At 44.3% G+C, this 23,688-nt stretch overlaps 1 protein-coding gene across 2 annotated transcripts in view; it reads right to left on the bottom strand.

Moving 5' to 3' along the window:
- Positions 1-10,908: 10,908 nt before the first annotated feature.
- KANSL3 (KAT8 regulatory NSL complex subunit 3) overlaps positions 10,909-23,688 on the bottom strand; it is a 41,582-nt gene continuing 28,802 nt past the window's right edge. Inside the window, exons 15-21 of one of the 2 annotated variants that reach the window (XM_029232287.1) lie at positions 21,758-21,949; positions 21,209-21,293; positions 20,784-20,914; positions 19,804-19,913; positions 19,182-19,404; positions 18,692-18,825; positions 10,909-13,532 (exon numbers count right to left, since the gene is read on the bottom strand). In XM_029232287.1, coding sequence (XP_029088120.1) covers positions 13,512-13,532; positions 18,692-18,825; positions 19,182-19,404; positions 19,804-19,913; positions 20,784-20,914; positions 21,209-21,293; positions 21,758-21,949 — 896 coding nt within the window. In that variant the 3' untranslated portion in view covers positions 10,909-13,511. The remainder of the gene's footprint in view (positions 13,533-18,691; positions 18,826-19,181; positions 19,405-19,803; positions 19,914-20,783; positions 20,915-21,208; positions 21,294-21,757; positions 21,950-23,688) is intronic. The other variant, XR_003794942.1, reaches the window with a different exon arrangement.

The following is a 23,688-nucleotide window of genomic DNA, read 5'->3' as shown; positions in this document are numbered from 1 at the left end:
GTCTTGAGGTACTGTCTGATTTCCTCTTTGATTTCTTCATTGACTCACTGGTTCTCTAGATTCCACATATAAACAATATTATACAGTATTTGTTTTTCTCTTTCTGACTTGCTTCACTCTGTATGACAGTCTCTAGGTCCATCCACATCTCTGCAAATGGCACCATTTCGTTCCTTTTTATGGCTGAGTAATATTCCATTGTATATGTGTACCACATCTTCTTTATCCATTCCTCTGTTGATGGACATTTAGGTTGCTTCCACGCCCTGGCTATTGTTAGTGCTGCAATGAACATTGGGGTGCATATATTTTTTGGAATTATGCTTTTCTCCAGGTATATGCCCAGGAGTGGGATTGCTGGGTCCTATGGTAGTTCTATCTTTAGTGTTTTAAGGAACCTCCATACTGCTCTCCATAGTGGCTGTACCAATTCACATTCCCACCAGCAGTGCAAGAGTGTTCCCTTTTCTCCACACCCTCTCCAGCATTTATTGTTTGTAGATTTTCTGATGATGGCCATTCTGACTGGTGTGAGGTGATACCTCATTGTAGTTTTGATTTGCATTTCTCTAATAATTAGTGATGTTGAGCATCTTTTCATGTGTTTGTTGGCCATCTGTACGTCTTCTTTGGAGAAATGTCTTTAGACAATGATCTAAAGACAAATTTAGATCTTCCACCCATTTTTTTTTTTTTTTTTTAGGGTGGACGTCAGTTGAGGGAAACTTTTATTAAAAGTCACAAAAGAATTTAGAAAAGTAGTTTTTCCAACCACGTTAAATATTTAGATGCAATTTAAATAAAAAGACTGTGGACTATTCATTCTCATTGGACTTATTCTTAGCAAAACTTTTTACTCGCATTTTTTTCTTATTAGTTATCTGTTTTATACATATTAGTGTATACATGTCAATCCCAATCTCCCAGTTCATCCCACCACCACCACCCCTGCCACTTTCCCCCCATGGTGTCCATACGTTTGTTCTCTACATCTGTGTCTCTATTTCTGCCTTGCAAACCGTTCCACCCATTTTTTGATTGGGTTGTTTGTTTTTCTGATATTGAGCTGCATTGAGCTGTTTGTATATTCTGGAAATCAATCTCTTGTCAGTTGCTTCATTTGCAAATATTGTCTGCCATTCTGAGGGTTGTCTTTTCGTCTTGTTTATGGTTTCCTTTGCTGTGCAAAAGCTTTTAAGTTTCATTAGGTCCCATCTGTTTATTTTTGTTTTTATTTTCATTACTCTAGGAGGTGGGTCAAAAAAGATCTTGCGGGCTTCCCCAGTGGCGCAGTGGTTGAGAGTCCGCCTGCCGATGCAGGGGGACACGGGTTCGTACCCCGGTCCGGGAAGATCCTACATACTGCGGAGTGGCTGGGCCCATAGGCCATGGCCACTGAGCCTGCGTGTCCGGAGCCTGTGCTCCGCAACGGGAGAGGCCACAACAGTGAGAGGCCCGCGTACCGCAAGAAAAAAAAAAAAAAAGATCTTGCTGCAATTTATGTCAGATAGTGTTCTACCCAGGTTTTCCTCTAAGAGTTTTACAGTGTCCAGCCTTACATTTAGGTCTTTAATTCATTTTTAGTTTATTTTTGTGTATGGTGTTAGGGAGTGTTCTAATTTCATTCTTTTACATTTGGCTGTCCAGTTTTCCCAGCACCACTTATTGAAGAGGCTGTCTTTTCTCCATTGTATATTCTTGCCTTTGTCATAGATTAGGTGACCATAGGTGTGTGGGTTTATCTCTGGGCTTTCTATCCTGTTCCACTGATCTCTATTTCTGTTTTTGTGCCAGTACTATACTGTCTTGATTACTGTAGCTTTGCAGTATAGTCTGAAGTCAGAGAGCCTGATTCCTCCAGCTCCATTTTTCTTTCTCAAGTTTGCTTTGGCTATTCGGGGTCTTTTGTGTTTCCACACAAATTGTAAAAATTTTTGTTCTAATTCTGTGAAAAATGCCACTGGTAATTTGATAGGGATTGCATTGAATCTGTAGATTGCTTTGGGTAGTAGAGTCATTTTCACCATATTGATTCTCCCAGTCTAAGAACATGGTGTATCTCTCCATCTGTTTGTGTCATCAGGTGCATATGTTTTAATGAGTGTTACATCCTCTTCTTGTATTGATCCTTTTATCATTATATAATGTTCTTCTTTGTCTTTTGCTATAAACTTTTTAAAAAGTCTACTTTGTCTGATCTCAGTATTGCTACCCTAGCTTTCTTGTCATTTCCATTTGCATGAAATATATTTTGCCATCCCCCTCATTTTCAGTCTCTGTCTTCAGCTCTGAAGTGGGTCTCCTGTAAGCGGCACATAGATGGCTTTTTTTTTTTTTCTTATTCCAATCATCCACCCTACACCTTTTGATTGGAGCATTTGGTCCACTGACACTTTAAGTGATTATTGATAGGTATGAACTTACTGCCATTTTGTTGTTTTCTGGTTGTTTTTGTAGTTCTTCTGTTCTTTTTCTTCTTTATTTTCTTCCCCTGTGATTTGATGATTTTCTTTAGTGGTATGCTTGTGCTCCTTTCTCTCTAGTTTTTGAGAATCTATCGTAGGTTTTTGATTTGTGATTACCATGAGGTTCATACATGTTGACCTATACCTACTTGTTTGAAACTGGTAGTTAAAGTTCAAATACTTGCTAGAAGATCTACATTCTGTGTTTTCCTCACACGTCTTGTGTTTTTGGTGCTATATTTTACATCTTCATGTCTATTCCTTAATTGTTTACTGTAGTTATAGTTACTTTTACTTCTTAGTCTTCATAGTAGCTTATTTAAGTGGATGATTCACAGCCTTTACTATATATTTGCCTTTATCAGTGGGATTTCTCCTTTCTGATAGATAACTTCTTCTTGTAGCCTTTTCTTTTACACATAGAAAAGACCCTTTAACATTTCTTTTAGGGTTGGTTTAGTATTGATGAACTCTTTGCTTTTGCTTGTCTGAGAAGCTTTTTGTTTTTGCTTGTTTTTAATCTTTCCTTCAATTCTAAGTGTTAATCTTGCTGGGCAGAATATCCTACGATCAGGTTTTTCCCTTTCAGTGCTTTAAATATATCATGCCACTCCCTTTTTACCTGAAGTTTCAAAAAGATCAGTTGATAGTCTTCTGGAGGTTCCCTTGTTTATGACTCTTTTTCCCTTGCTGCTTTTAGAATTCTTTCACTTTTGACATTTTAATTATGATATGTCTTGGTATGGGTCTGTTTGGGTTCATCTTGTTTGGGACCCTCTGTGCTTCCTGTATCTGCACATCTGTTTCCTTCTTTAAGTTCAGGAAGTTTTCAGTCATAATTTCATCAAATACATTTTTGACCCCTTTGTCTCTCTTCTCCTTCTGGGATACCTATAATGCGAGTGTCGGTACCCTTATTATTGTCCCAGAGATTCCTTAAACTGTTCTCATTAAAAATTTTTTTTCTTGGGACTTCCCTGGTGGCGCAGTGGATAACACTCCGCACTCCCAAGGCAGGGGGCCCGGGTTAGATTTCTGGTCAGGGAACTAGATCCCACATGCATGCCGCAACTAAGAGTTTGCATGCCACAACTAAGGAACCCATGTGCTGCAACTAAGGAGCCTGCAAGCCACAACCAAGGAGGCTGCAAGCCACAATTAAGGAGCACCTGCTGCAACTAAGGAGCCTGTGAGCTGCAACTAAGGAGCTGGCGAGCTGCAACTAAGACCCGGTGCAACCAACTAAATAAATACTTTTTTTAAAGTGCCATTAAAAAAAATTGTTTCTTCTTTTTGCTCTTCTGATTGGGTGATTTCCATTATTCTATCTTCCAGATCATTTAGGCATTCTGCATCACCTAGTCTGATGTTCATTCCTTCTAGGGCGTTTTTCATTTGTTATTGTATTCTTCAGTGCTGACTGGTTCTTTTTTAAATTTTCTCGTTCCTTGTTAAAATTTTCACTGCGCTCATCTATTCTTTCCTCTAATTCAGTTAGCGTTCTTATTACTAATGCTTTGAACTCTTATCTGGTAGATTATTTGTTTCATTAGTTGTTCTTTGGTTGTTTTTGTTTTTTCTTCTTTTTTCATTTGAAACGAAACTCCTGTCTTCTTACTTTGCTTAACTTTCTCTGTCTCTATGAAATTAGGTAAAACAGTTACCTATCACAGTCTTGAAAGGGTGTCCTTATGTGGGTGTGTCCCTATACAGTTTGCATGTGCCCAGTTGCTTTGGTGGGAGAGCTGGATCCGACGTGAGCAGAAGTCACATCTTCCCTCAGGGTGTGTTGGCAGCAATCACGTTGGTAAGAGGTGGGGCTGGAGATGAAGGGGCTAGAGCCAGAGCCAAGTCTGAGCCAGGGCTTCTCCTCTGTTCAGTGGCCAACATCACCCTACTGGTGGGGGCAGGTCCCAAGTTGCTGAAGCAGAAGCCCTGAGGGTCAGGTCCAAGCTGGCTCTGTTCCCTCTAAGTGTGTGCTCTCCCTCACCGAGGCATTGGCACCTCTACCCCAGAGAGAAGCAATGCTGGAGCGAGAGGGGCTGGAGCAGGCCCTTGGCAGGGGTCAGGGCATAGGCTGGGGTCGTCCTAGCAGTCAGAGTTCTGGACTACTCTTGATCTGCTGCCTCTGCAAGCACCAGTAATGGCTGCCATTGCCTTGTTCAGATGCCATGTTAGGTCTGAGCCAATTCCATCCCCCACAGCTGCATAATGTCCTCACCCCTGGCAGCTTTCACCCTAGTAGAAAGCTGTACTGTGGAGTAAGCAGGGCTGTAATGGGCACTCAGCTCAGACTGGGGCATGTACTTGGGCAGTTGCAGGAAACCAGCCAGAGCCCCAGGCAGTTTCAATCTGCTTCCTCCACCTTGTTTTGGGAGTAAGCAAGCATGTGCACACTCTTCACGAGTGCAGTCTTGGCTTCTTACAGCCTTGCTGTCAGTTCCACTGGCTTTCAAACCAGCTAAGGGGACTTGTCCTCCCAGTGTTGGACCCCAGGGGCACCTAATGTGTAGTTTGAACCGCACACTCCCCAGGGAGGATCTCTAAGCCCATGTAATCCTCCTCCTCTTCTGTGTCCCCTCCCAGTGGTACAGGTTCCAACCCAACTGCTTCTCTTTCCTTCCGACCCAACTCCACGTGGATCTTTCTTACAGTGTTAGTTGCGTGAGTTTTTCTGCCAGTCTCCAGTTTGTTTTCAGTGAGAATTGCTCCATGTGTAGATGTATTTTTTATGTGTTCATGGGGGGAGGTGAGCTTTGTGTCTTCCTACTCCACCATCTTGATATCTCTGTTTCTGAGTACTTTTAAATATTTCTTTCAATGTGAGTCTTTATGTGGCGTACTTTTGAAGCCTTGTATGCCTGAGAACATTTTTATCATGTCCTTACGTTAAAATTCTATGCTCTTTTCCTTGAATGCATAAAAAGCATTAATGGGTGACTCAAATCCAAGAGTCATGTTGAGGTGTGTCACAGCAGTCTGATTTTGGTTCAAACCTTGTGGTGGATCTGCATTTTCTCCATGGAAGCCTTTAAGATTTTCTCTCTTTGACTATAATATGTATAGATGTGGGTTTTCCTTATTGCTCCTTTTGGGACTCCATGTGAACCCTTTCAAACTGAGGCCTATTTTCTCTTAATTCCTGAAAATTCTCCATTCTTTTAAAAATTATTTCCTTCCTGAAAATTCTCCATTCTTTAAAAAATTATTTCCTTAGTTTTATTTTCATTTTTCTCTCCAAGACTCTTGTGTTGTACTATTTCTACTTCTACTCTCTATATTTACTTAATGCTTCCTGGAAATGTTCCTAGTTGTAGCCTTCCAAGCCATTAATACATTTTTAAGCCATATTTCTCCTACTTTTTATCCCATTATTATCTTGTTCTAATTTTATCTATTTTTTCCAAATTCTATATATTTCCCATAACTAATATTTCTATCTGGTTTTTTTTTTTATGTTTTCTTATTGTTCCATTTGGATAATTTCTAATGTTAGCTCTACATATATTCATCATATATTAACTTCTTCATCCATCTCTTCCAATAATCTTCTTCAGAAGGCATATGTTGTCCAGCATGCTGCCTTTTTATAAGGTGATTGTCTCTTCAACTGTCTAGATATTTAGGGGTTGGTGTCAAAGAAGGCAAGTGGGGAACCAAAACTTTTGTTCCAATGAATGGGATGAGGCCTCCAACCTCTATCCCTACTGTGTTATGGGAGATTATATGGTTGGGCTGGACAAGCACCCCACCTCGAGGTAAGAAGTCACACTCCCTTTCCAACTGGAGTGGCATCAGCAAAGGCCTACTGGAGAGTCAGAACATTCGCCACTGCCCAGGAGTAATGACATATAACCCCTGCAGGTGTAAACCGGGGCCATGTGAGGAAGAGTAACAAGGTACCCCCTCCCCAGCTGGATTAGCATCGGCAGAGGCTAAGTGGGGAGCTGAAATTCTCACCTCCACATAGCAGTAAAGGGAAGCTCGCCTCCCACCCCAACCCCAGTGTCAATGAAAGCTGAGTGGGGATTCGAGACTTCCATCTCACCTAGCAGTATCAAAGCAGCTCCCTCTTTATCCTACCAGAGCAGTCTCAAACAAGGCCTGCTAAAACAGATGATTTAAATAAGATCTAGAGCTTCAGAGATAATACACAAGACATCAGATTTCAATAAAAATCACATAACAAACATATCAAGAACAAGCAAAATCTCAGCTTAAATGAGAAAAGACAATCAACACATGGTAAGCATTGCGATGCCGTAGATACGAGAACTGTCTAACAAGAATTTTAAAGCAGTGATCATAAAAATGCTTCAGTGAGCAATTGCAAACACACCTGAGACAAATGAAAAAAAATTCTTAGCAAAGAAATAGAAGATATAAAGAATAAAATAGAAATTTTAGAACTGAAAAATATAATCACCTAAGTGAAAAACTTGATGGGCTCAATAGCAGAATAGAGGGGACAGGGGAAAGAATTAGTGAACTTAGAAGACAGACAGTAGAAATTACACAATCTGAAGAGAGGGAAGATAGAGTGGGGGCAAAAATGGAAGCGTCTCATGGCCCCGTGGGAATGTTAAAGACCTAACATTCATCTCACTGGCGTCTAGAGAAGTGGAAAAAGAGGGTGGGGTTGAAAAATAATGGCTAAAAATTCTCCAAATTTGGCAAAAAGGCATAAGCCTACAGATTCAGGAAGCTGACTGAAACCTAACAAGATAAGCCCAAAGGAATTCATGCCAAGACACATCGTAGTCAAGTCTGAGAATTAAAGAAAAAAAAATACTGAAAGCACAAAGAGGGAAACAACACCTTACCTGTAAGGTGAAAAGACAATTTGAATGATAGCAGGTTTCTCATCAGAAAGCAAGGAAGTGGCTTAATATTTCTGAAGGGCTGAAAGACACGAATGGCCAACTCAGAATTTTATATGCAGAGAAAATATCCTTCACTAATAAGACATGGCCAGATGAAGGAAAATTAAAAACTTTTGTTGCCAGCTGAACTTCTTGAAAAGGACGGCTAAAGGAAGTTCTCTAAACAGAAAGGAAATGGTAAAATTAGGAGTCTTGGAACATCAGGAAGGAAGAAAGAGAAATGGAAAGAATAAAAATATGTAAATACAACAGATCTTCCTTCTTTTGAGTTTTGCAAATTATGTTTGAAGCAAAACTTTAGAACATTGTCTAACATGGTTCTCAACATATATACAATTGTATTAGAAGTGGGAGAAGGTAAAGGGACAAAAAGGGAGGATAGGCTTCTACACTTCACTCAAACTGGTAAAATGTGGATACAAGTAGATTGCAATAACTTATGTGTATATGTAATGCAACATTTAGAGAAACCACTGAAAAAGCTATTCAATCAAGGAGATACATTCAAAAATACTACAGATAAATCAAAACAATATTCTAAAAAAAAAAGTTCAAGTAAATCACCTGAAGGCAGGAAAAAGAAACACAAAAACAAAGAACAGAACAAACGGAAACAGAAACTAAAAATGGCTGACTTAAGTCCTAACATATCTACAATTACATTAAGTAAAAAGTCTTAAAAAAACACCAATTAAAAAACAAGAGATTGGGCTTCCCTGGTGGCGCAGTGGTTGAGAGTCCGCCTGCGGATGCAGGGGACACGGGTTTGTGCCCCGGTCCGGGAAGATCCCACGTGCCGCGGAGCGGCTGGGCCCGTGAGCCACGGCCGCTGAGCCTGCGCGTCCAGAGCCTGTGCTCCACAACGGGAGAGGCCACAACAGTGAGAGGCCCGCGTACCGCAAAAAAAAAAAAAAAAAAAAAAAAAAACCAAGAGATTGACATCAGATGTGACATGTGAATGTGAGATAAACTTCAGGGCAAAAAAAATTACCAGGTACAGAGAGACATTACATAATAATAAAAGGGTCAATCCACCAAAAAGAAACCTAAATGGCATGCACCAAATAACAGAACTGCAAAATACATGAAGCAAAAACTGGAAAAGGACACAGACAATTCCACAATTATAGTTGGAAATTTCACCACTCTCTCAACAACCAATAGAACAACTTGACAGAAAATCAGCAAGAGTGTTAAGAACTCAATAAAACCATCAACTGACAGAATTTTATCAACATTTATAAAAAAACACCCAACATAATACCTTTTCAAGCACCTACAGAAAATATACCAAGATAGAGCACCAGATCATGGACCGTATTACAAACCTCAACAAATTTTTAAAGACCGTAATAAGGTATCACAACACACCTATGAGAATGGCTAAAACAAAAAAACAGAGATAGTATCAAATGCTGGAAACTGGATCTCTCCTACATTACTGGTGGGAATATAAAGTGGTACAACTACTTAGGAAAACAGTTTGATGGTTTCTTTAAAAAATAAAAACTTACTACATGACCCAGTAACCCCACTCCTGGGCATTTATTCTAGAGAAATGAAAACTTATGTTCATACGAAAACCTGCTTATAAATGCTCATAGCAGCTTCATTTGCAATAGGCTCAAATTGGAAACAATCAAGATGCCCCTCAACAGGTGAATGGTTACAGAAACTATGGTACATCCATTCCATGGGACATTCATATTCAGCAGTAAAAAGAAATGAACTACTGAAACACACACCATCTTGGATGGACACCAAGGGAATTATGCTGAGTAGAAAAAAAACCAATCTCAAAAGGTCACGTACTGCAGGATTCTATTTATACAATTCTGTGAGATGAGAGATTAGTGGTTGCTACAGGTTAGGAATGGTGAGGGGAAGGGGATGGATATGACTATAAAGGAGTAGCAAGGGGGATATCTTCGTGGGGATGGAATTTGTTCTATATCTTGATTATGGTTACTGGGATAAAATGACATAGAGGGCTTCCCTGGTGGCGCAGTGGTTGAGAGTCCGCCTGCCGATGCAGGGGACACGGGTTCGTGCCCTGGTCCGGGAAGATCCCACATGCCGCTGAGCGGCTGGGCCCGTGAGCCATGGTCGCTAAGCCTGTGCGTCCGGAGCCTGTGCTCCGCAACGGGAGAAGCCACAACAGTGAGAGGCCTGCGTACCGCAAAAAAAAAACCCAAAAAACCACATAGAACTAGACACACATACTGTACCGATGTTAATTTTTGGTTTTGATATTGTACTATACTTATGTGAGCTTTAAGTACTGGGGGAAACTGGATGAAGTGAACATGGGACCTCCCTATGCTATCACTGTAAGTTCACACACACACACACACACACACATCTAAATAGCCCAAGTCTGTCTGTTTGTTTTAAATCCCTTCTCTCTTAGAAAGGCAATAATATGGACCATGCGACTTCATCCTCTGGATGTTATTATTAGACTGGGGTAAGAGAGGATAAGAAGTACCAACCTGTAAGTGGGACTGAGCCAATCAGGTTCACTGTGTTCAGAATTTGAATTGAAGGACAGAAATGCAAAGGGATGAAAAAAATCCTGTGATAACAGGATCAAAACTGGTCCCTGGCCATTCCACGTCAGTTGACGTCATGCGGCAAGAAGCAGAAACTGTCAGGCTGCCTGTCTGAGAAAATGTCAATTGAGAGAATATTCCATTTTAGAACTAATATGGGTGGTGAATAGTTTCTGCTTCTTGCAACCATCAACCCTGACTAAAACATATACTGTAGAAAGGGAAGATTAAAAAGGTAACAACATTTCTTCTGCGTTGTAATTTGCTATGGCCCTGTCCCTATACTGCTGAAGTTTAAGACAGCTATCATTTAAACAATCTGATCCTCATCTCTCACTTCATCTGACCCACCCAGGTCAGTGAGACCAGAGTTGAAAGTGAGGGAAAGATCAGGCCTCTATTAAGGATGGAAACAAGAAGAGCTCATGCATACCAGACTCTCCAACCAGTATATCAGAACTACAGTTTCCACCCATAGAGGGTTCCAATGCTTAATGTAGAGACCTGGAATTTAAGGATAAGAAGGAAGGTCCTCTTGGATACAAGTTTACAAATAATGTGGAGGTTGGAATTCGTTCATTCATTCATTCATCTCTAAGTCATTTATTTATTGGAGGACGTAGAGGTATAGGGATTTCAATCTCTCAAGAAGGACCCCACCTACTGACTCAGGCATAGCCAAGAGCCCACCAGGGCAGCAATAATCACTCTAGGCTTGGTGGGAGGTAAACTGAAAGGGGTCACATGAAGGCCAAGCCACCATCTCCTCACCTCCTGTGCTCATCTCCACTTCTGGTCTCCCATCTCAGAACCCCAGCACAGTGCACAGTAGACAAACAGACAGTGGTATCAGGTTGCCTGGGTTCAGTCCTGCTTCTGCCACTTCCTGCTGTGTGACTTCTCTGTGCCTCAGTTTCCTCACCTTACAAGTGAATTACCTTAAAGGGAATTACAGTACCCACTTCATGGCTCCAGGCAACAGTAAGATGATCACTGGAATTACCACAATATCTTAACTTTTATTTTCTGTGCCACTCGATCGAGTGGTTACCAGAATAAACAGAAGAAGTCAACTAAAAACACATTGAAGCAATCCAAATTTGTTTTTATTTTTAATTGTTTTGGCTAATGGAAGAACAGAACTGTCACAGCAGCTCAGCTCTATAACCCATCCAGCCCAAGACTATTCTAGTGGTAGAGCCAAGGACAGACAGGTCTTCCTCCATCAGTGACCTCTTCTCAAAACAAGGACATCTTCCATAGAGCATCAACATGCATCTGTCATCCAAGAAATCAACTAAAGCCCTCTTGATCCTTCTACACTTTCAGTCAGTAGTTATCACCTTCTGAGGTTACGGACTCCAGGTTTGCTACATGATAGGCAGAGGAAAGCTTCCTTTTACACTTCAAGGGCTGGAGAAGTATGGAATTGGGGAACATGACTGTATAGACATCAACCACTTCCTCCTTTAGCCTGTCCCTCCAGGGTGCACAAGAATCAATGTTCTTACAACTTCCCTTCTCCTTTTGGCATTCTTTAAGGTGTACAACACAAGCCTCAGGAAATCATCCATGGGAAGCATACTAGGATTTACGCAAATGCAGGATGATGCGTTAGTTTCTCCTTTGGCCCCAGCACACACAGGGCCAGCATCTTTCAGGAGCAGCCCCTCCAGTGCTGTCTAGACTGCACTCTTAAGTCATGAATGGGTTGTTCAGGAACCTCTGTCCTGAATGATTCCTAAAACTTCACACTGTCTCACCGTTTCACCGTCCTCAATTCCTATTGGTGTGTTACTATCCTACCTGTAAAGTTATTAAACCCCTGACACTGGATGTCTCTTTCAGATTCCGTATCTTCCTCCAACTTACTAAACGCCTCCTGAATTTCAGAAAGCAGTCGCCTGCCAGCCAGTACAGGGACACAGCCTAATTCTGCGTGAATCACTGCTGAGACCAGCTCTGCAGGAGGTCGGGGAGGAAGCGTGTGGTGTATAATCTGCCCACTCCACTCCTATCATATACACTCCCCTGGCCCTGCCTGTACCACCCCAAATGGCCTTGTCTGAGACTCCTGCACACTGTGTACTCCCTCCTGGCTGCCACTCATACTGGAGGTGAGGCTCCTGGATTGAATGCAGGTGGCCTGGTTTGGATATACGATGCACTATACGGGTCAGGACCCTGGACCACAAGTCCAGCCACGGCACGCTGTGGGCCCTCCCTGCCTTCAGTACAGATACTGAAGAGTTATATCTGGGTTGCCTTATTCATCGCCTTGGCTGGAAACATTCTAGAGTATGGAAGGGAAAGGAGCCTGCTCTGGAGGATAGGTTGTCAGCCAAATCTAAAATACTTTTTGCACACAAGTATTGTGAGGAGGTAAGGAGGGGCTCAGAGCTCCATCTTCAGTGATCACTTCTCCAGGGACCTCTACCTCCAGGGCTCAGGCTGGTACCAAGAGCCCTGCACAGCAGAGTCAATATCAATAATTTTCCCACTTCTAAGCAAGAAGACAAAAAGTTGCACAGAGCTGAAACAGAAACACTGAAGCATGGCCTTCGTCATCCTGATGCCTGAGCTTCATGGGGCGGCCAAGATGTTAACTTAGCAGTTATCCCTGTTTCACTTCCAAGCACTGGAGACAGAAATTTCAGGGGCTGAGGTTTCTCTCCTCTGGCTTGGCAAATTCTTCTCACCTCCAGTTGAACCAACGGCTCCTTAGGTACCAGATGCTAAGCCTTAAGCCCAAATCGTTTTCACCACTGACGTGTCCTTCAAGCCACTTCATCTTCTGTTCCCTTCCTCTTCTTCAGCCTTTCTGGACCTGCAGGCTTTCTGGATACAAGAACTGCCCAAAGCATGATGGAAAAAAGAAAGAAGCCAGCTTTCACCTCCTGGCGACTGCTGGTCCCAACATCTACAGGTGGCCAAAGGGACTGAAAGATGACAGCCCAGTTCTCTGTGCCCTATCGTAGGTTTGAAATGAGGAGTTCCCAGGTCTCAGCAGGTACTCAGTATCCAGTGTGGCTCGTAAGGAGGGAGCTGCACGGGGAGCACTCTCCCATGGCTGCTTGGTGAAGGCAACAGTGATGTGCAAAACAAGCCCTTCTGGCACTGAACCACTGGCCAGTGGGCCAGGATATCGGTCCTCAGCACAGGGCTCTCAGTTCCAACTCGTGCTGTCCCAGACCACACGGACGTCTCCTCCCAACTTGGCATGGGGCAGTACAGACTTCGAAGGGGAGCTCCTTTATTAAAATGCAGTGAGCAGTCCAACACTGCTACTTGGGTCAAGTTACAGCTAATGCTGGGTAAGAAGTGCCTCCAATCCAGACACGGCCAGATCTGCTGAGGACCTGGAGATTCTGGGAACCAGACCTGCAGATGCTAAAGGACAAGGCCCCCCCCTGCTGGCGCCATATCACCTTGTCTAATGGTTACGTAAGACCCAGAGGCCCAACCCTGAAGACAGTTGGCAGAGAGGCAAAAATGACTGTCTTAAAGGTCTTCAGACAAGTGTACAGCTCAGCAGGACAGCACACGTGCCAGGCCTCACCGTGCAGCAGCCGTCACCAACCTGGTAAAGGAGGACATATCGCATGGCATCTTCAGGGCGCTGGAGGCAGGCGCTGTGGCAGGAGAGGTAGGGAACAAGGGTCAAAAGTTTGCCAGGTTAACACATACAGACCCTCTGACCCAATATCCCACTCCTGAAAATTTATTCCGAAGAAATGATGCTCAACAGGGAAAAAGCTGGATGCACAAGGATATGTGTTCTAGCAGCCAAGTGATGAATAGAACATGGACTCTGGAGGTAGAGACCCACCTCTACTACTTTTTAGGGCAAGTGACTTACATTCTCTGAGCCTCCTTTCCCCGCTCTGTGAGACAAAGAAGACAGCACCTCCTCCCCAGGGTTGTTGTGAGATTAAGTGAGACAAACTGCATAAAGCACCTACAGTCTGTGTTCAACCACAAACATTAGCTCTTGTTATTATGTACAAGAACAAGAAAAGAATGCAGGAAAAAGGAAACAGGTGAATCACTAAGGGTGATAGAGCTGAAGCGAAGTTCTCCATGACTGTACTGACAATATCATTGTTTCAGGTCTTGTCCATTTTTTAAGTGCTGTGGAAGATGCCATGAATTGTTGAGCCCTGCAGCTTAGGAAGAAGGAAGCAAGGTAGAGAGAGTCGGCCTTTCTTCACAAAGGTTTTCCCCACCTCTCTAGATTTCACCTTTGGAAAACTCCTAAGAGGTCTCTGAGGATACAATAAAGGGGAGGAGATGGAAGACACAGGAGAGGAGGAATGAAGAAGGGTTTGACAGTCAAAACTGGAAAGGATCCGCCTCCCAGCTGCTCACCCTGCCCAAAGGTGGGCTGTGCACAGATGAGCACTCCATCCTGACCAGGAGGTCTCCAGAGTGAGCCCGCTCGCCCGGGGCTGCTGCAGGAGCAGCTAGAGGCTGCCTGCCAGCCTGGCCAGAGAGGAGAAAAACTTTGTGATCATAGTCAAGGATTCCATTCCCAGGACCCCGCTGCAGGGCACAACACAGTCTCTGTCTCTCCCCTTCCTCCTGCAGCTTCTCAGCTGTAGGGTGTCCATAGTGGTCCAGTTCCATAAAGGAAACACACGGTAAATATTCATCACCGCCAGAAACAAAACACATAATTAAGTGCTTGCAAAGACCTTAGAGAAGTCTAGCCAGTGTTTACAACCTTTTTTCATTTTTAATTCATTTTCTCCATAAATATTATAGTATATAACCCCAAAATTAAAAAAAGGTTATTTTTCAAACTTACAACCATTATCACACATTAAAAAGGTTAACAGTTCCTTAATATCAACAATTATTCAGTCAGTGTTCAAATTTCCAGGTGTCTTATAAACATCAAAAATGGGTGGTTTGTTTCTCAACCTTTAAAAATGCATATTCTCAGCACCTGAGGACATTCTGAGACAGCCCCTGCTATCTCACCACCACAACAATCACTGACTTATGCCAACCTCCTCATTAGACTAGATGAGAAAATGCCCAGAGAAGTCAGGTGATTTGCCCAGGATCACACAGCTAGCTGAAGACAGAGGGCCTATGCTTTCCCTGATATCACACTGTCTGGCAGTCTGAACACTGAGGTAACTGTTAGACGCTTTTGAGTCAGCAAGTCTTAATCTAGTAACACCCCCTTTGTCTAAAAGAAAACTATCACCACTAGAACCCTCCCACTAATTTTATACACCCATTTTACTGAGATAAAAACTGAGCTCTCAAGTTAATACCATCAGGTAGAAGTCAGATTTTGATCTTTATTCCGTACTTCAATTTAGCCATGGAAAAGGATTCTCAATGACCTCTACTCTTCTCAACTCTAACTAGCTCCCCCGGGCCAGAGCAAGCTGAAGAGGACCACCTAAGAGAGGAGGAAGAAACCCATGGTGGGGACCTGTGTTCTAGCTGTGCCTCAAATGTGGCACCAGCAAAGGATAAGACTGCCTGAAAATAGGCCCAAATGGCTTTATAGGTCATTTCCGTCAAACCATCAAGAAACTGTTAATTTCTGTGCTATATAAACGTTTTGGAATATGAGAAAAAAAATGTTTCCCATCTCATTCTATAAGGATAGAATTCTCTCTTTTCTACAACTGGACAAGGAAAGGATACACACAAAAAAGCAAGGGTGGAGAGGAAGAGGACTATAGGCTAATCTTACTAATAAACATAGAGGTCAAAATCCTAAGTAAAATAAAAGCAAATGAAGACCAGACATGCTTTTTCCTCTGAAGCACTTAGCTTCTTTCTTTTTTTGTTTTGTTCTCCTTTGATGGGGTTTTGTTTCCTATACATGCACAATAAATTTAGGTATGTGCAAAACAAACAGAATAGGACATACTGAACAAGTACTGAATCTGGAATTTAGACAGTTCGATATTAGGAAATCTTAGAAAGTAATTCATCATTTTAACTGATTAAAAGGAAATGTTTATACTCATTCAGCTCATTTGATTCCAAAAGGGCAATGAACAAAATTTGAAACCCATTATCAAGAGAAAGGAAGAGAATAAAGATTATCTTAGCAAACTAGAAACATAATTGATATACTTCCTTAACTTGATAACCTGCATTATCAAACAATAATAAGCTTGTGTAGAAACAGACAGGTCAAGGGAACAGAGCTGGCCCTGTGTGTACAGTAATCTAGAATGTGAGAGCAGCTGATTTCAAATGAATAGAGGAAGGATGAATGGGCTCATCAATAAAGTTAGATCCCTACCTCACTTAGCATAAAAAAATAAATTCAAGGTGGACTGAACAACTAAAGGTAAGCAGATGAACAAAAGCAATAAGAAAACACAAAAACAGAGGTTCAGTATGGGATGATGGGAAAGTTCTGGAGGTGCATGGTGGTGACGGTTGCTCAACAATGTGAACACATTTAATGCCACTGAACCGTAAGCCTAGAAAAGGGTAAAATGGTAAATTGCATGTAAGTAAATTTTACCAGTTTTAAAAATAAAAATTTTTAAAAACACAATAAGATTATATTCTTGCAATGGGAAGAGCTTTCTTAAGACCCAAAACTCTGGAGCCATAAGGGAAGAATCTGAAGATTTTACTACATAAAAATTTTTAATGCCTGTTTGATAAAAGATCCAGAAACAAAACTTAAAAGACAAGCACTTAATACTTCAACAGAGAGGAAAAAAAATATAAGCAATTAACTGGAATAAAATATATGCAATTTGTATAATAAATAAAGGATTAACACCTGCATATATAAAGCTGCTATTAATTAAATAGATACAGGATATGTCAAGCAATTCATAAAAGAAGACACACAACCTCATAAGTAATCAAGAAAATACACGTTAAAACAATTTCATTTTTCACCTATCAAATTAATAAAATTAAAAATACTGACTTCCACAACTGACAAAGGCATAGGAAAACAGATACTCTCATCACTGTGGCTTGAATTACAAATGAGCAAACCTTTCGAAGGGCAATTAGTCAGCAGCTAGCCAGATGTTAGATGCACAGACCCTCCACTTTCTGGTCTCTAACCTGTAGAAATCTCCCAGAGGTACACAAAAATCATGAACAAGGGTATTCACTGTACCATTATTTACAATATCAAAAACGAAAATATAACCCAACCCTCTAACGGGAGCTGATGAAATACGTTTTTGTACATCCACCCAGTGAAATACTAGGCAGCTACTGACAAGCAATAGATAGGTCTCTATGTAATAAACAGGGAAACATGTCACAACATGTTTTGTAAAAAAAGGCTAGTTACCAAACAGCCATACTCTGTGATCCAATTTTTGTCAAAAAAAATAAAATAAAATAAAGTACTTTGTACAGAAAGAAGAATCTAGAAGAATGCACATCAAGCTCCCAACAAGGGGATGTCACCTCTGGGAGTGGCATCATGGGAAATTTTCATTTTCTAAGTTATATTATTTCTGTAATGTTTGCGTTATTTAAAATAAGTGATTGCTTTTGTAATTTAAAAAATAGGGGATAAAGTAAATAAAAACAACTCCGCCTCTCTGCACAAAGGCAGGGAAGGGTAGCTATGATCCCCATGATTGCCAGGGAACAACCTCTGTGCAGTATCTTCCCCTACAGAGGAGGAGGCAGAAGAGCTCCTGAAACAGTTGGGAAGGGACAGGTGCCCAGCTCCCGGGCAGGGCTGGTGTGGTGGGAGTGAGGAGACAGAGCCAGGCCCTCAGTCAGGGCAGCCTGCACAGCACCGGGCCCCGTGCAGGAGGCCTCAGCTGAAAAGTGGACACTGAAGGAAAGGACATGCACTACTGGACTCAAACTATTTTTTTCTTTAACCTCTGATCTTTGGGTGGCTCTCAGATCACCATTTAAGATTAGAAACAGTTTACTTGAAAAGGTCATAATGGAAATTAGATCAGCTAAGAGAAATCGATGGTGACTTACTTCCCGGGTAAGAGCTCTAAAAACCTAACTGTGCCCTGAAAAGACGGCAATGAGTGCAAAGACCTGGAATGGCACAATGCTGGAAAGTTGTTGGTCAAAGAAGGAGTATTAGCCAATTAGCCTCTACCCAACCTCTGAATGATGAAACCAAGAATGAGAGGAGAAAACGATGGAGAGGGGAAGAAAACAGAAACATTAAATAGGCACTGAACATATTTACATATTTAATCCTCACAACAATCCAGGGAGCGTTACAGAAAAGGAGACTCACAGAGGTCCATGACACGCTCAGTCACAAAGCTATAAACTGCAACCAACAAGGACCTACTGTATAGCACAGGGAACTACACACAATATTTTATAACAACCTACAAAGCAAAAGAATCCAAAAAAGAATATATATAACTGAATAACTGTGCTGTACACCTCTAAACTAACACAAGATTGTAAATCAACTATACTTCAATTAAAAAACAAAACCACTGGTGGCGCAGTGGTTGAGAGTCCCCCTGCCGATGCAGGGGACATGGGTTCGTACCCCGGTCTGGGAAGATCCCACATGCCGCGGAGCGGCTGGGCCCCGTGAGCCATGGCCGCTGAGCCTGCGCGTCCGGAGCCTGTGCTCCGCAACGGGAGAGGCCACAACAGTGGGAGGCCCGAGCACCGCAAAAAAAAAAAACAACAAAAAACAACCCAACAACAAGAAAGCTACAAACTCTGAATGTGGATGTGCATCTGGTCTGCCTACAAGTCCAGCTCCTCCAATTGGCCAGCCGGCCCCACGCTTCCCAATATTGGAGGCTGTGTCCTCGGTCTTCCCAGGCAGACTCACCTGTGAGCTGGAGGGCAGCGCCTGGGAGGTGGGCTCTTCTGATAGGGCTGCTCCTGAGCCCATGGGGCTCAGTGTGGTGATTCGGCTGGGCTGGCCACGTAGTGTCAGAGTGATGGTGGTGGGGACCTTCAAGCCTGAGAGAGAGAGACAGAGAGACGAGTAGGCTTTTTTGTCACAGCCTCCACTTCCCTTTCCTGGAGTTTCCTCCCCATGTAACATACCCCCATCAGCCTCCCGCCTCGGCTTCCTCCTCCCCAGCTGGGTCATCTATGCCCTATCAGTCAGTCTGAAAGGCACCAGGAACAGCCTGTGTTCTCTCAACCTCTCTGGGGGATGGACCCACACAGCTGAATCCCTGAGGGTCAAGGCCAGGACCCTGTGGGGTCCTGTGGGGTTGGGTTCAACATCATACCTTGACCATGAGCGATAGCAAGGTCTTGGGGGAAGATCCCATATCTGGGAGTCCCCACGGTTCTCATGAGAGACTCACCTGAGGCTTGGTTAGAGATCTGAGCCAGGCCAGGGAGGCTGCTTGCCAACTTGGCGAGGCCCCCATTGGTCAGCAGCTGGTGGATGGCTGTGGGCTTCCCACCAGGAGTGGCACCCAAGGAGGAGAGAGTGGTGGCCACAGGAATGGTACGGACAATGGTGCTGGTGCCCGTGGTGATGGCACCCAGGCTCTGCATGGGGGTGGGCAACTTCACACTGGTGGCCTGTGGGACACACAAGCCCAGGTGATCAGAAGCTGTTGCCAACAGCAACGGTCGAGTGTGGAGGGCACATACTGTTAATGGCTACCATGTATTCAGTGCCTACCACATGCAAGGTACTCTGCCAGGTATTTTCCATATATTACCTTCTTTAATCCTCAAAACAGCTCTGTGAGGGAGGTGCTATCATTATCCTCATTTTACAAACAAGAAAACAAAGATACAGAGATCAAGAAACTTGCCCAAGGTCACTTAGTAAGTGGTGGAGCCTTAACCTTTGGTAGTTCCCAGCCGTGAAGCCAGAAGGCTATTTGTCCTTGACCCAGCGTCCCTGCCAAAACCAACTAAGCTGAGGAGGCCTCCTCCCACACCTGCCCACCCCAGTGGAAGGCAGATGTGCACCTGTGGGGCTGGCCCGGGAGATGGGTTTGCTGGGAGGCCAGAGGTCTTGCTGCTGATATCCTGCAGGCTGAAGCTGAGGCCTTGGAGGAGGCTGCTGGCTGATGCGGCCCCTAGGAGAGGATACAGCAGACATCAGCACAGGCTCAGTCACTTTTCCACGAGCACCTGTGCCTGTCCATCCTCAATGATCAACTAAAACACCAACGCTCTTTCCCTCGGACATTCCCAGTGCTCTCAGAAAGATGCCAGAAGGGCTCCCCAAACACGCAGGCTGGACGTCCACATGAGGAAAGGTACCGTTCCTGACACACTGCCTTGGATTCATTCTGCACACCCCAACCTACTCCAAACCACCTGTCCTAAATTTTGGACAGTTTTAGGAAAACCAAGGAGAACATGAATCCCACTTTTCAGAAATCTATCCCACCTTCCCAGGGAAGAGGAAGGACTTTTTAAGCCAAAAGAATCCCGAACACCTGACTTACACTTCACTTTACACACAGTCCTGTGGCCTCAAAGCAAAGAGGGAGGTCCTCTTGAAGGATCAGGGCATCTGCAGTGCCTTGGCCCTGCTGGGCTCAGGCAACTAGCCTTTCAGTGTAGGGTGAGGGCGGAGAAAGTGAGGAGACAAGCATAGGCAGAAAAATGTCTCATTTTGCTAAATTTCCAGTTTTATTCAACCAGATGTGTTTAAAAACACCAAAATGAAACCAGTACCTACACTTCCCACCAGCTATTTCTCCTTGCAGCACAGGAGGCACTACCTGCAGATGGGGGGCATTTACTCACTGCAGATATTAAGGCCCCAAACCCCCCCATCTCCAAGTTAATGCCAGCTCCATGCCAAGCCTCTGCAACAAGCCTGAGACCCAGAGCATCCTCCTCCAGATCTAGCTCCACAAGGCCTTCCCAGGACCACCCTCCAGCAGCAGCCCAAACAGACTTCGCTGGGAGGCAGGGAACGTTGAGCTACCAGATACCTGGGAGGGAGCTGCCAGGAGAGGTGGCCACCAGGCGGCTCTGGAGTGTGTGCAAGGCACTGGGAGCAGTGCTGCTAGAGACCACTGAGGACGCTGGGCTGGCTGAGACTCCCCCTTCAGCTGCACTTGACCTGGAGACAAAAGTAAGAGCTCCATTATCTAAAGGTCCCTGCCAACACAGGGAAGGTCCAGAATGGGGCCCAGCAAGGCTTTCAGCAACGGACACAAGGCTAGAACTTCAGTTTCTTCACCCCACTTTCTGGATCCAGCCTCTAGTCTTTCTAAAAAAGTCAGGCCTCAAGGAGAGACTTCAGGCCTTGAAGCAAGAGCTACAGAACTCTTTGTAAATTTTAAGTAAGCACTCAGTGGACCAGCGAAAAGGTGAAGAGAAAGAAGGGAACAGACAGACCGGGAGACAGACTCACTTGGTTGTGGTGAGAAGCCCTGTGAGCTCCTTGGCCCCTGTGGAAGCTTGCCCCAGTGTCATGGTGATGGGCTTCCCTCCTGCGGCTGCAAAACAGAAAACCCCAAGGCCACTGGTCAGTCCTGTTTGGTCCTGACCTTTCAGGGTTCCAGAAGCCAGGCTAAATCCAAGATATTACGGAAAAGACTGGAAGATGAAAAATGAAGGATAACTACATTAGAATAGGAAGAGTTGGGATTATTTTTTCCTTCTACTTTCTAAACCTTCTGGAATATTTTATTATCTTTAATTGAAACCAAAGAAGAACAAAATGTACGATGCTTTGAATGACCCCACAGCTTCCTCGGATCCTCGCTCGGCCTCCCTGATCCTCGTTCAGATGAGGCTGCTGCCCTCTTTCCCCCCATGTACAACCTCTGCTGTCTTCTCCGGGCGCCTGTTGTGCTGAAGGCGAGGCTGAGCCGCCCAGCAAGTAGCCACCAAGAGGGCAATACTGTGTGCCTGGGACAGTTCTGTCAGTGTTTATTTAAAGAGGCCAAGAGAAACTCACCTTCTGGAGCTCCTCCTTGGGAAGGAGTACAAGGCCCTCCAGCTGTGTCCCCTTGGGAGATAAGGGACACCTTGATCTTCGGTCGCTTGGAGGTCTTACTGCCAGGAAGAGGACTGGAGGGATGGTGCCGCTTCAGCTGGACCCTGAGATCCTCTTTCTCGGCTTCCTCCGTTTGTTCTGATGAAACAGGAACTAAGAAATGGAGCTGCGGTGAAGTTCTCCACAATCCAAAAAAGCCCGACAGATACTGACAGCCAGTACCAGCACTGGCATGGCTGTGTGGGAACACCAGGAAGAACCATCCCAACACGTGCAAGGAGAACGCCAATGCTTCAGTCCTGCCTCACTCGGGCCCACCTACGGTGCAACTCCACCTTGGCCCTCTCAGAAGATGGCTCCATCCCCTTCCCTTACCCTGCCCTGCAGTTGGAAGGAAGGGGCTCTGAGTTGGTGGAAACAAAAAGAAAGGAGAAGACATCCTGACCCTGCCTGGCAAAGGCCAATCAAACAACAGAGGACTCACCACAGTGGACCTCAGCAGGGCTTCCCAGACTCAAAGAATGTGGCAATTCTCATGCCCTCCCCACATCACACAGCTGGAAGGCAGCATGCAGTTTCTGGAGAAGCAATAGAGGAGCAGGCTACCCAGTCCTCCCTACAAGGGAGATATCCTCAAAGCTCTGAGTCCCACCCTGCCCTCAGAGCACAAGGTTGAGGGTTTGCTTGCCAAATGGGGACAATGGGAAGGATCATCACCAGGACTTAAGGCTGGCTTTCAGTAACTCCTAGGCAGGTTATCTCAGCCGAGACAACTTTACAGGTCCTGCCCAGAGGTAACAGGGCAACAGTGGCCCATGTCACAAGCTAGTCCCCAGGTCATTTGTACTAGTACAGAGAAAGGCCACCTGTTCACACATGGGCTTCCCCCTCCACTGCATCAAACAGACTCATCCTGCACATGGCCAAGCCTCCTAGACTCTTAAGTTATCCTTCGGGTTTCCTCACGGATCCCCTCCTCTTTAAACCTAGAAGCCCGCCCCGGTCCTTCTTCTTAGCGCAGGCAATCAGGGGCGGAAAGGCAGGAGTCACACGAGAAATGGGAGGCGGGGGGGCTGCCATGGGGCCACAGGGAGCTACTCCAGACCACAGTCAGGCCACAACCAGCTGAAAGGAAGGACTGCATCGACTAAAATCAGAATAAGAAGGAGGGAAAAAGGGAAAGGAGTTACAGGTTTATGCTTGATAAGTGCTTGCAGAGGCCAGGATGGAAGCAGGAAACCAGAGGCAGGGAGAAAAACACAGGGAAATTCAGGCTCACAGGCACTGGCCTATAGGCACACACAGGAGAAGCGGAGCCAAGAGCCACAATAAGAGATGAAAGGAGAAAAACACCGAGAGAGGTAAACAGAAAGAACGGGGAAAAAGCAAAGACTATGGAGTAATAAGCAAAAGGATCAGCAAAGAAAAAAAAACAGAAGATAGAAAAATGCAGAGACAAACAGAGACAAATGAGAGGCAGGGATGGGAAAGAAATAAGAGGGAGAAGCGGAGAGAGGCAGAGAGCAGAGAGTGAAAAGGTGAGGAAAGAGCAATACTCACCAAAGAGACAGGAGGAGGTGCCGGGAGGAAGAGCTTTCCTCACCAGCATGTTTTGTGTCAGAAAAGCAGCAAACTGCGCTGGAATGAATCAGAAAGAATTACAGAATCACAGCCAGCCAGAGAAAGGAGAAAAAGAGAAGGAGTAAGAAAAAGGTATGAAAATGTTCTGGAAAATGGTCAACAGGGGCTTTTTCTGGAATTACCGCATGGGTTTGAAACCTGACTCTGCCATTTAGCAGCACCATGGAATCATCCATAAACGGAAGGTAATAAACGCACCTGCCTCATGGGGCCACTGCCCACATTCCACGAGCAACAGCAAGCCAAGTGCC

This window comes from Monodon monoceros, unplaced genomic scaffold (genome assembly GCF_005190385.1).
Source record: "Monodon monoceros isolate NGI ecotype Baffin Bay Population unplaced genomic scaffold, NGI_Narwhal_1 Super_Scaffold_19, whole genome shotgun sequence".
NCBI lineage: Eukaryota > Metazoa > Chordata > Mammalia > Artiodactyla > Monodontidae > Monodon > Monodon monoceros.
The sequence above is the reverse complement of the archived record's forward strand: the minus strand, read 5'-3'. Positions and strand labels throughout refer to the sequence as shown.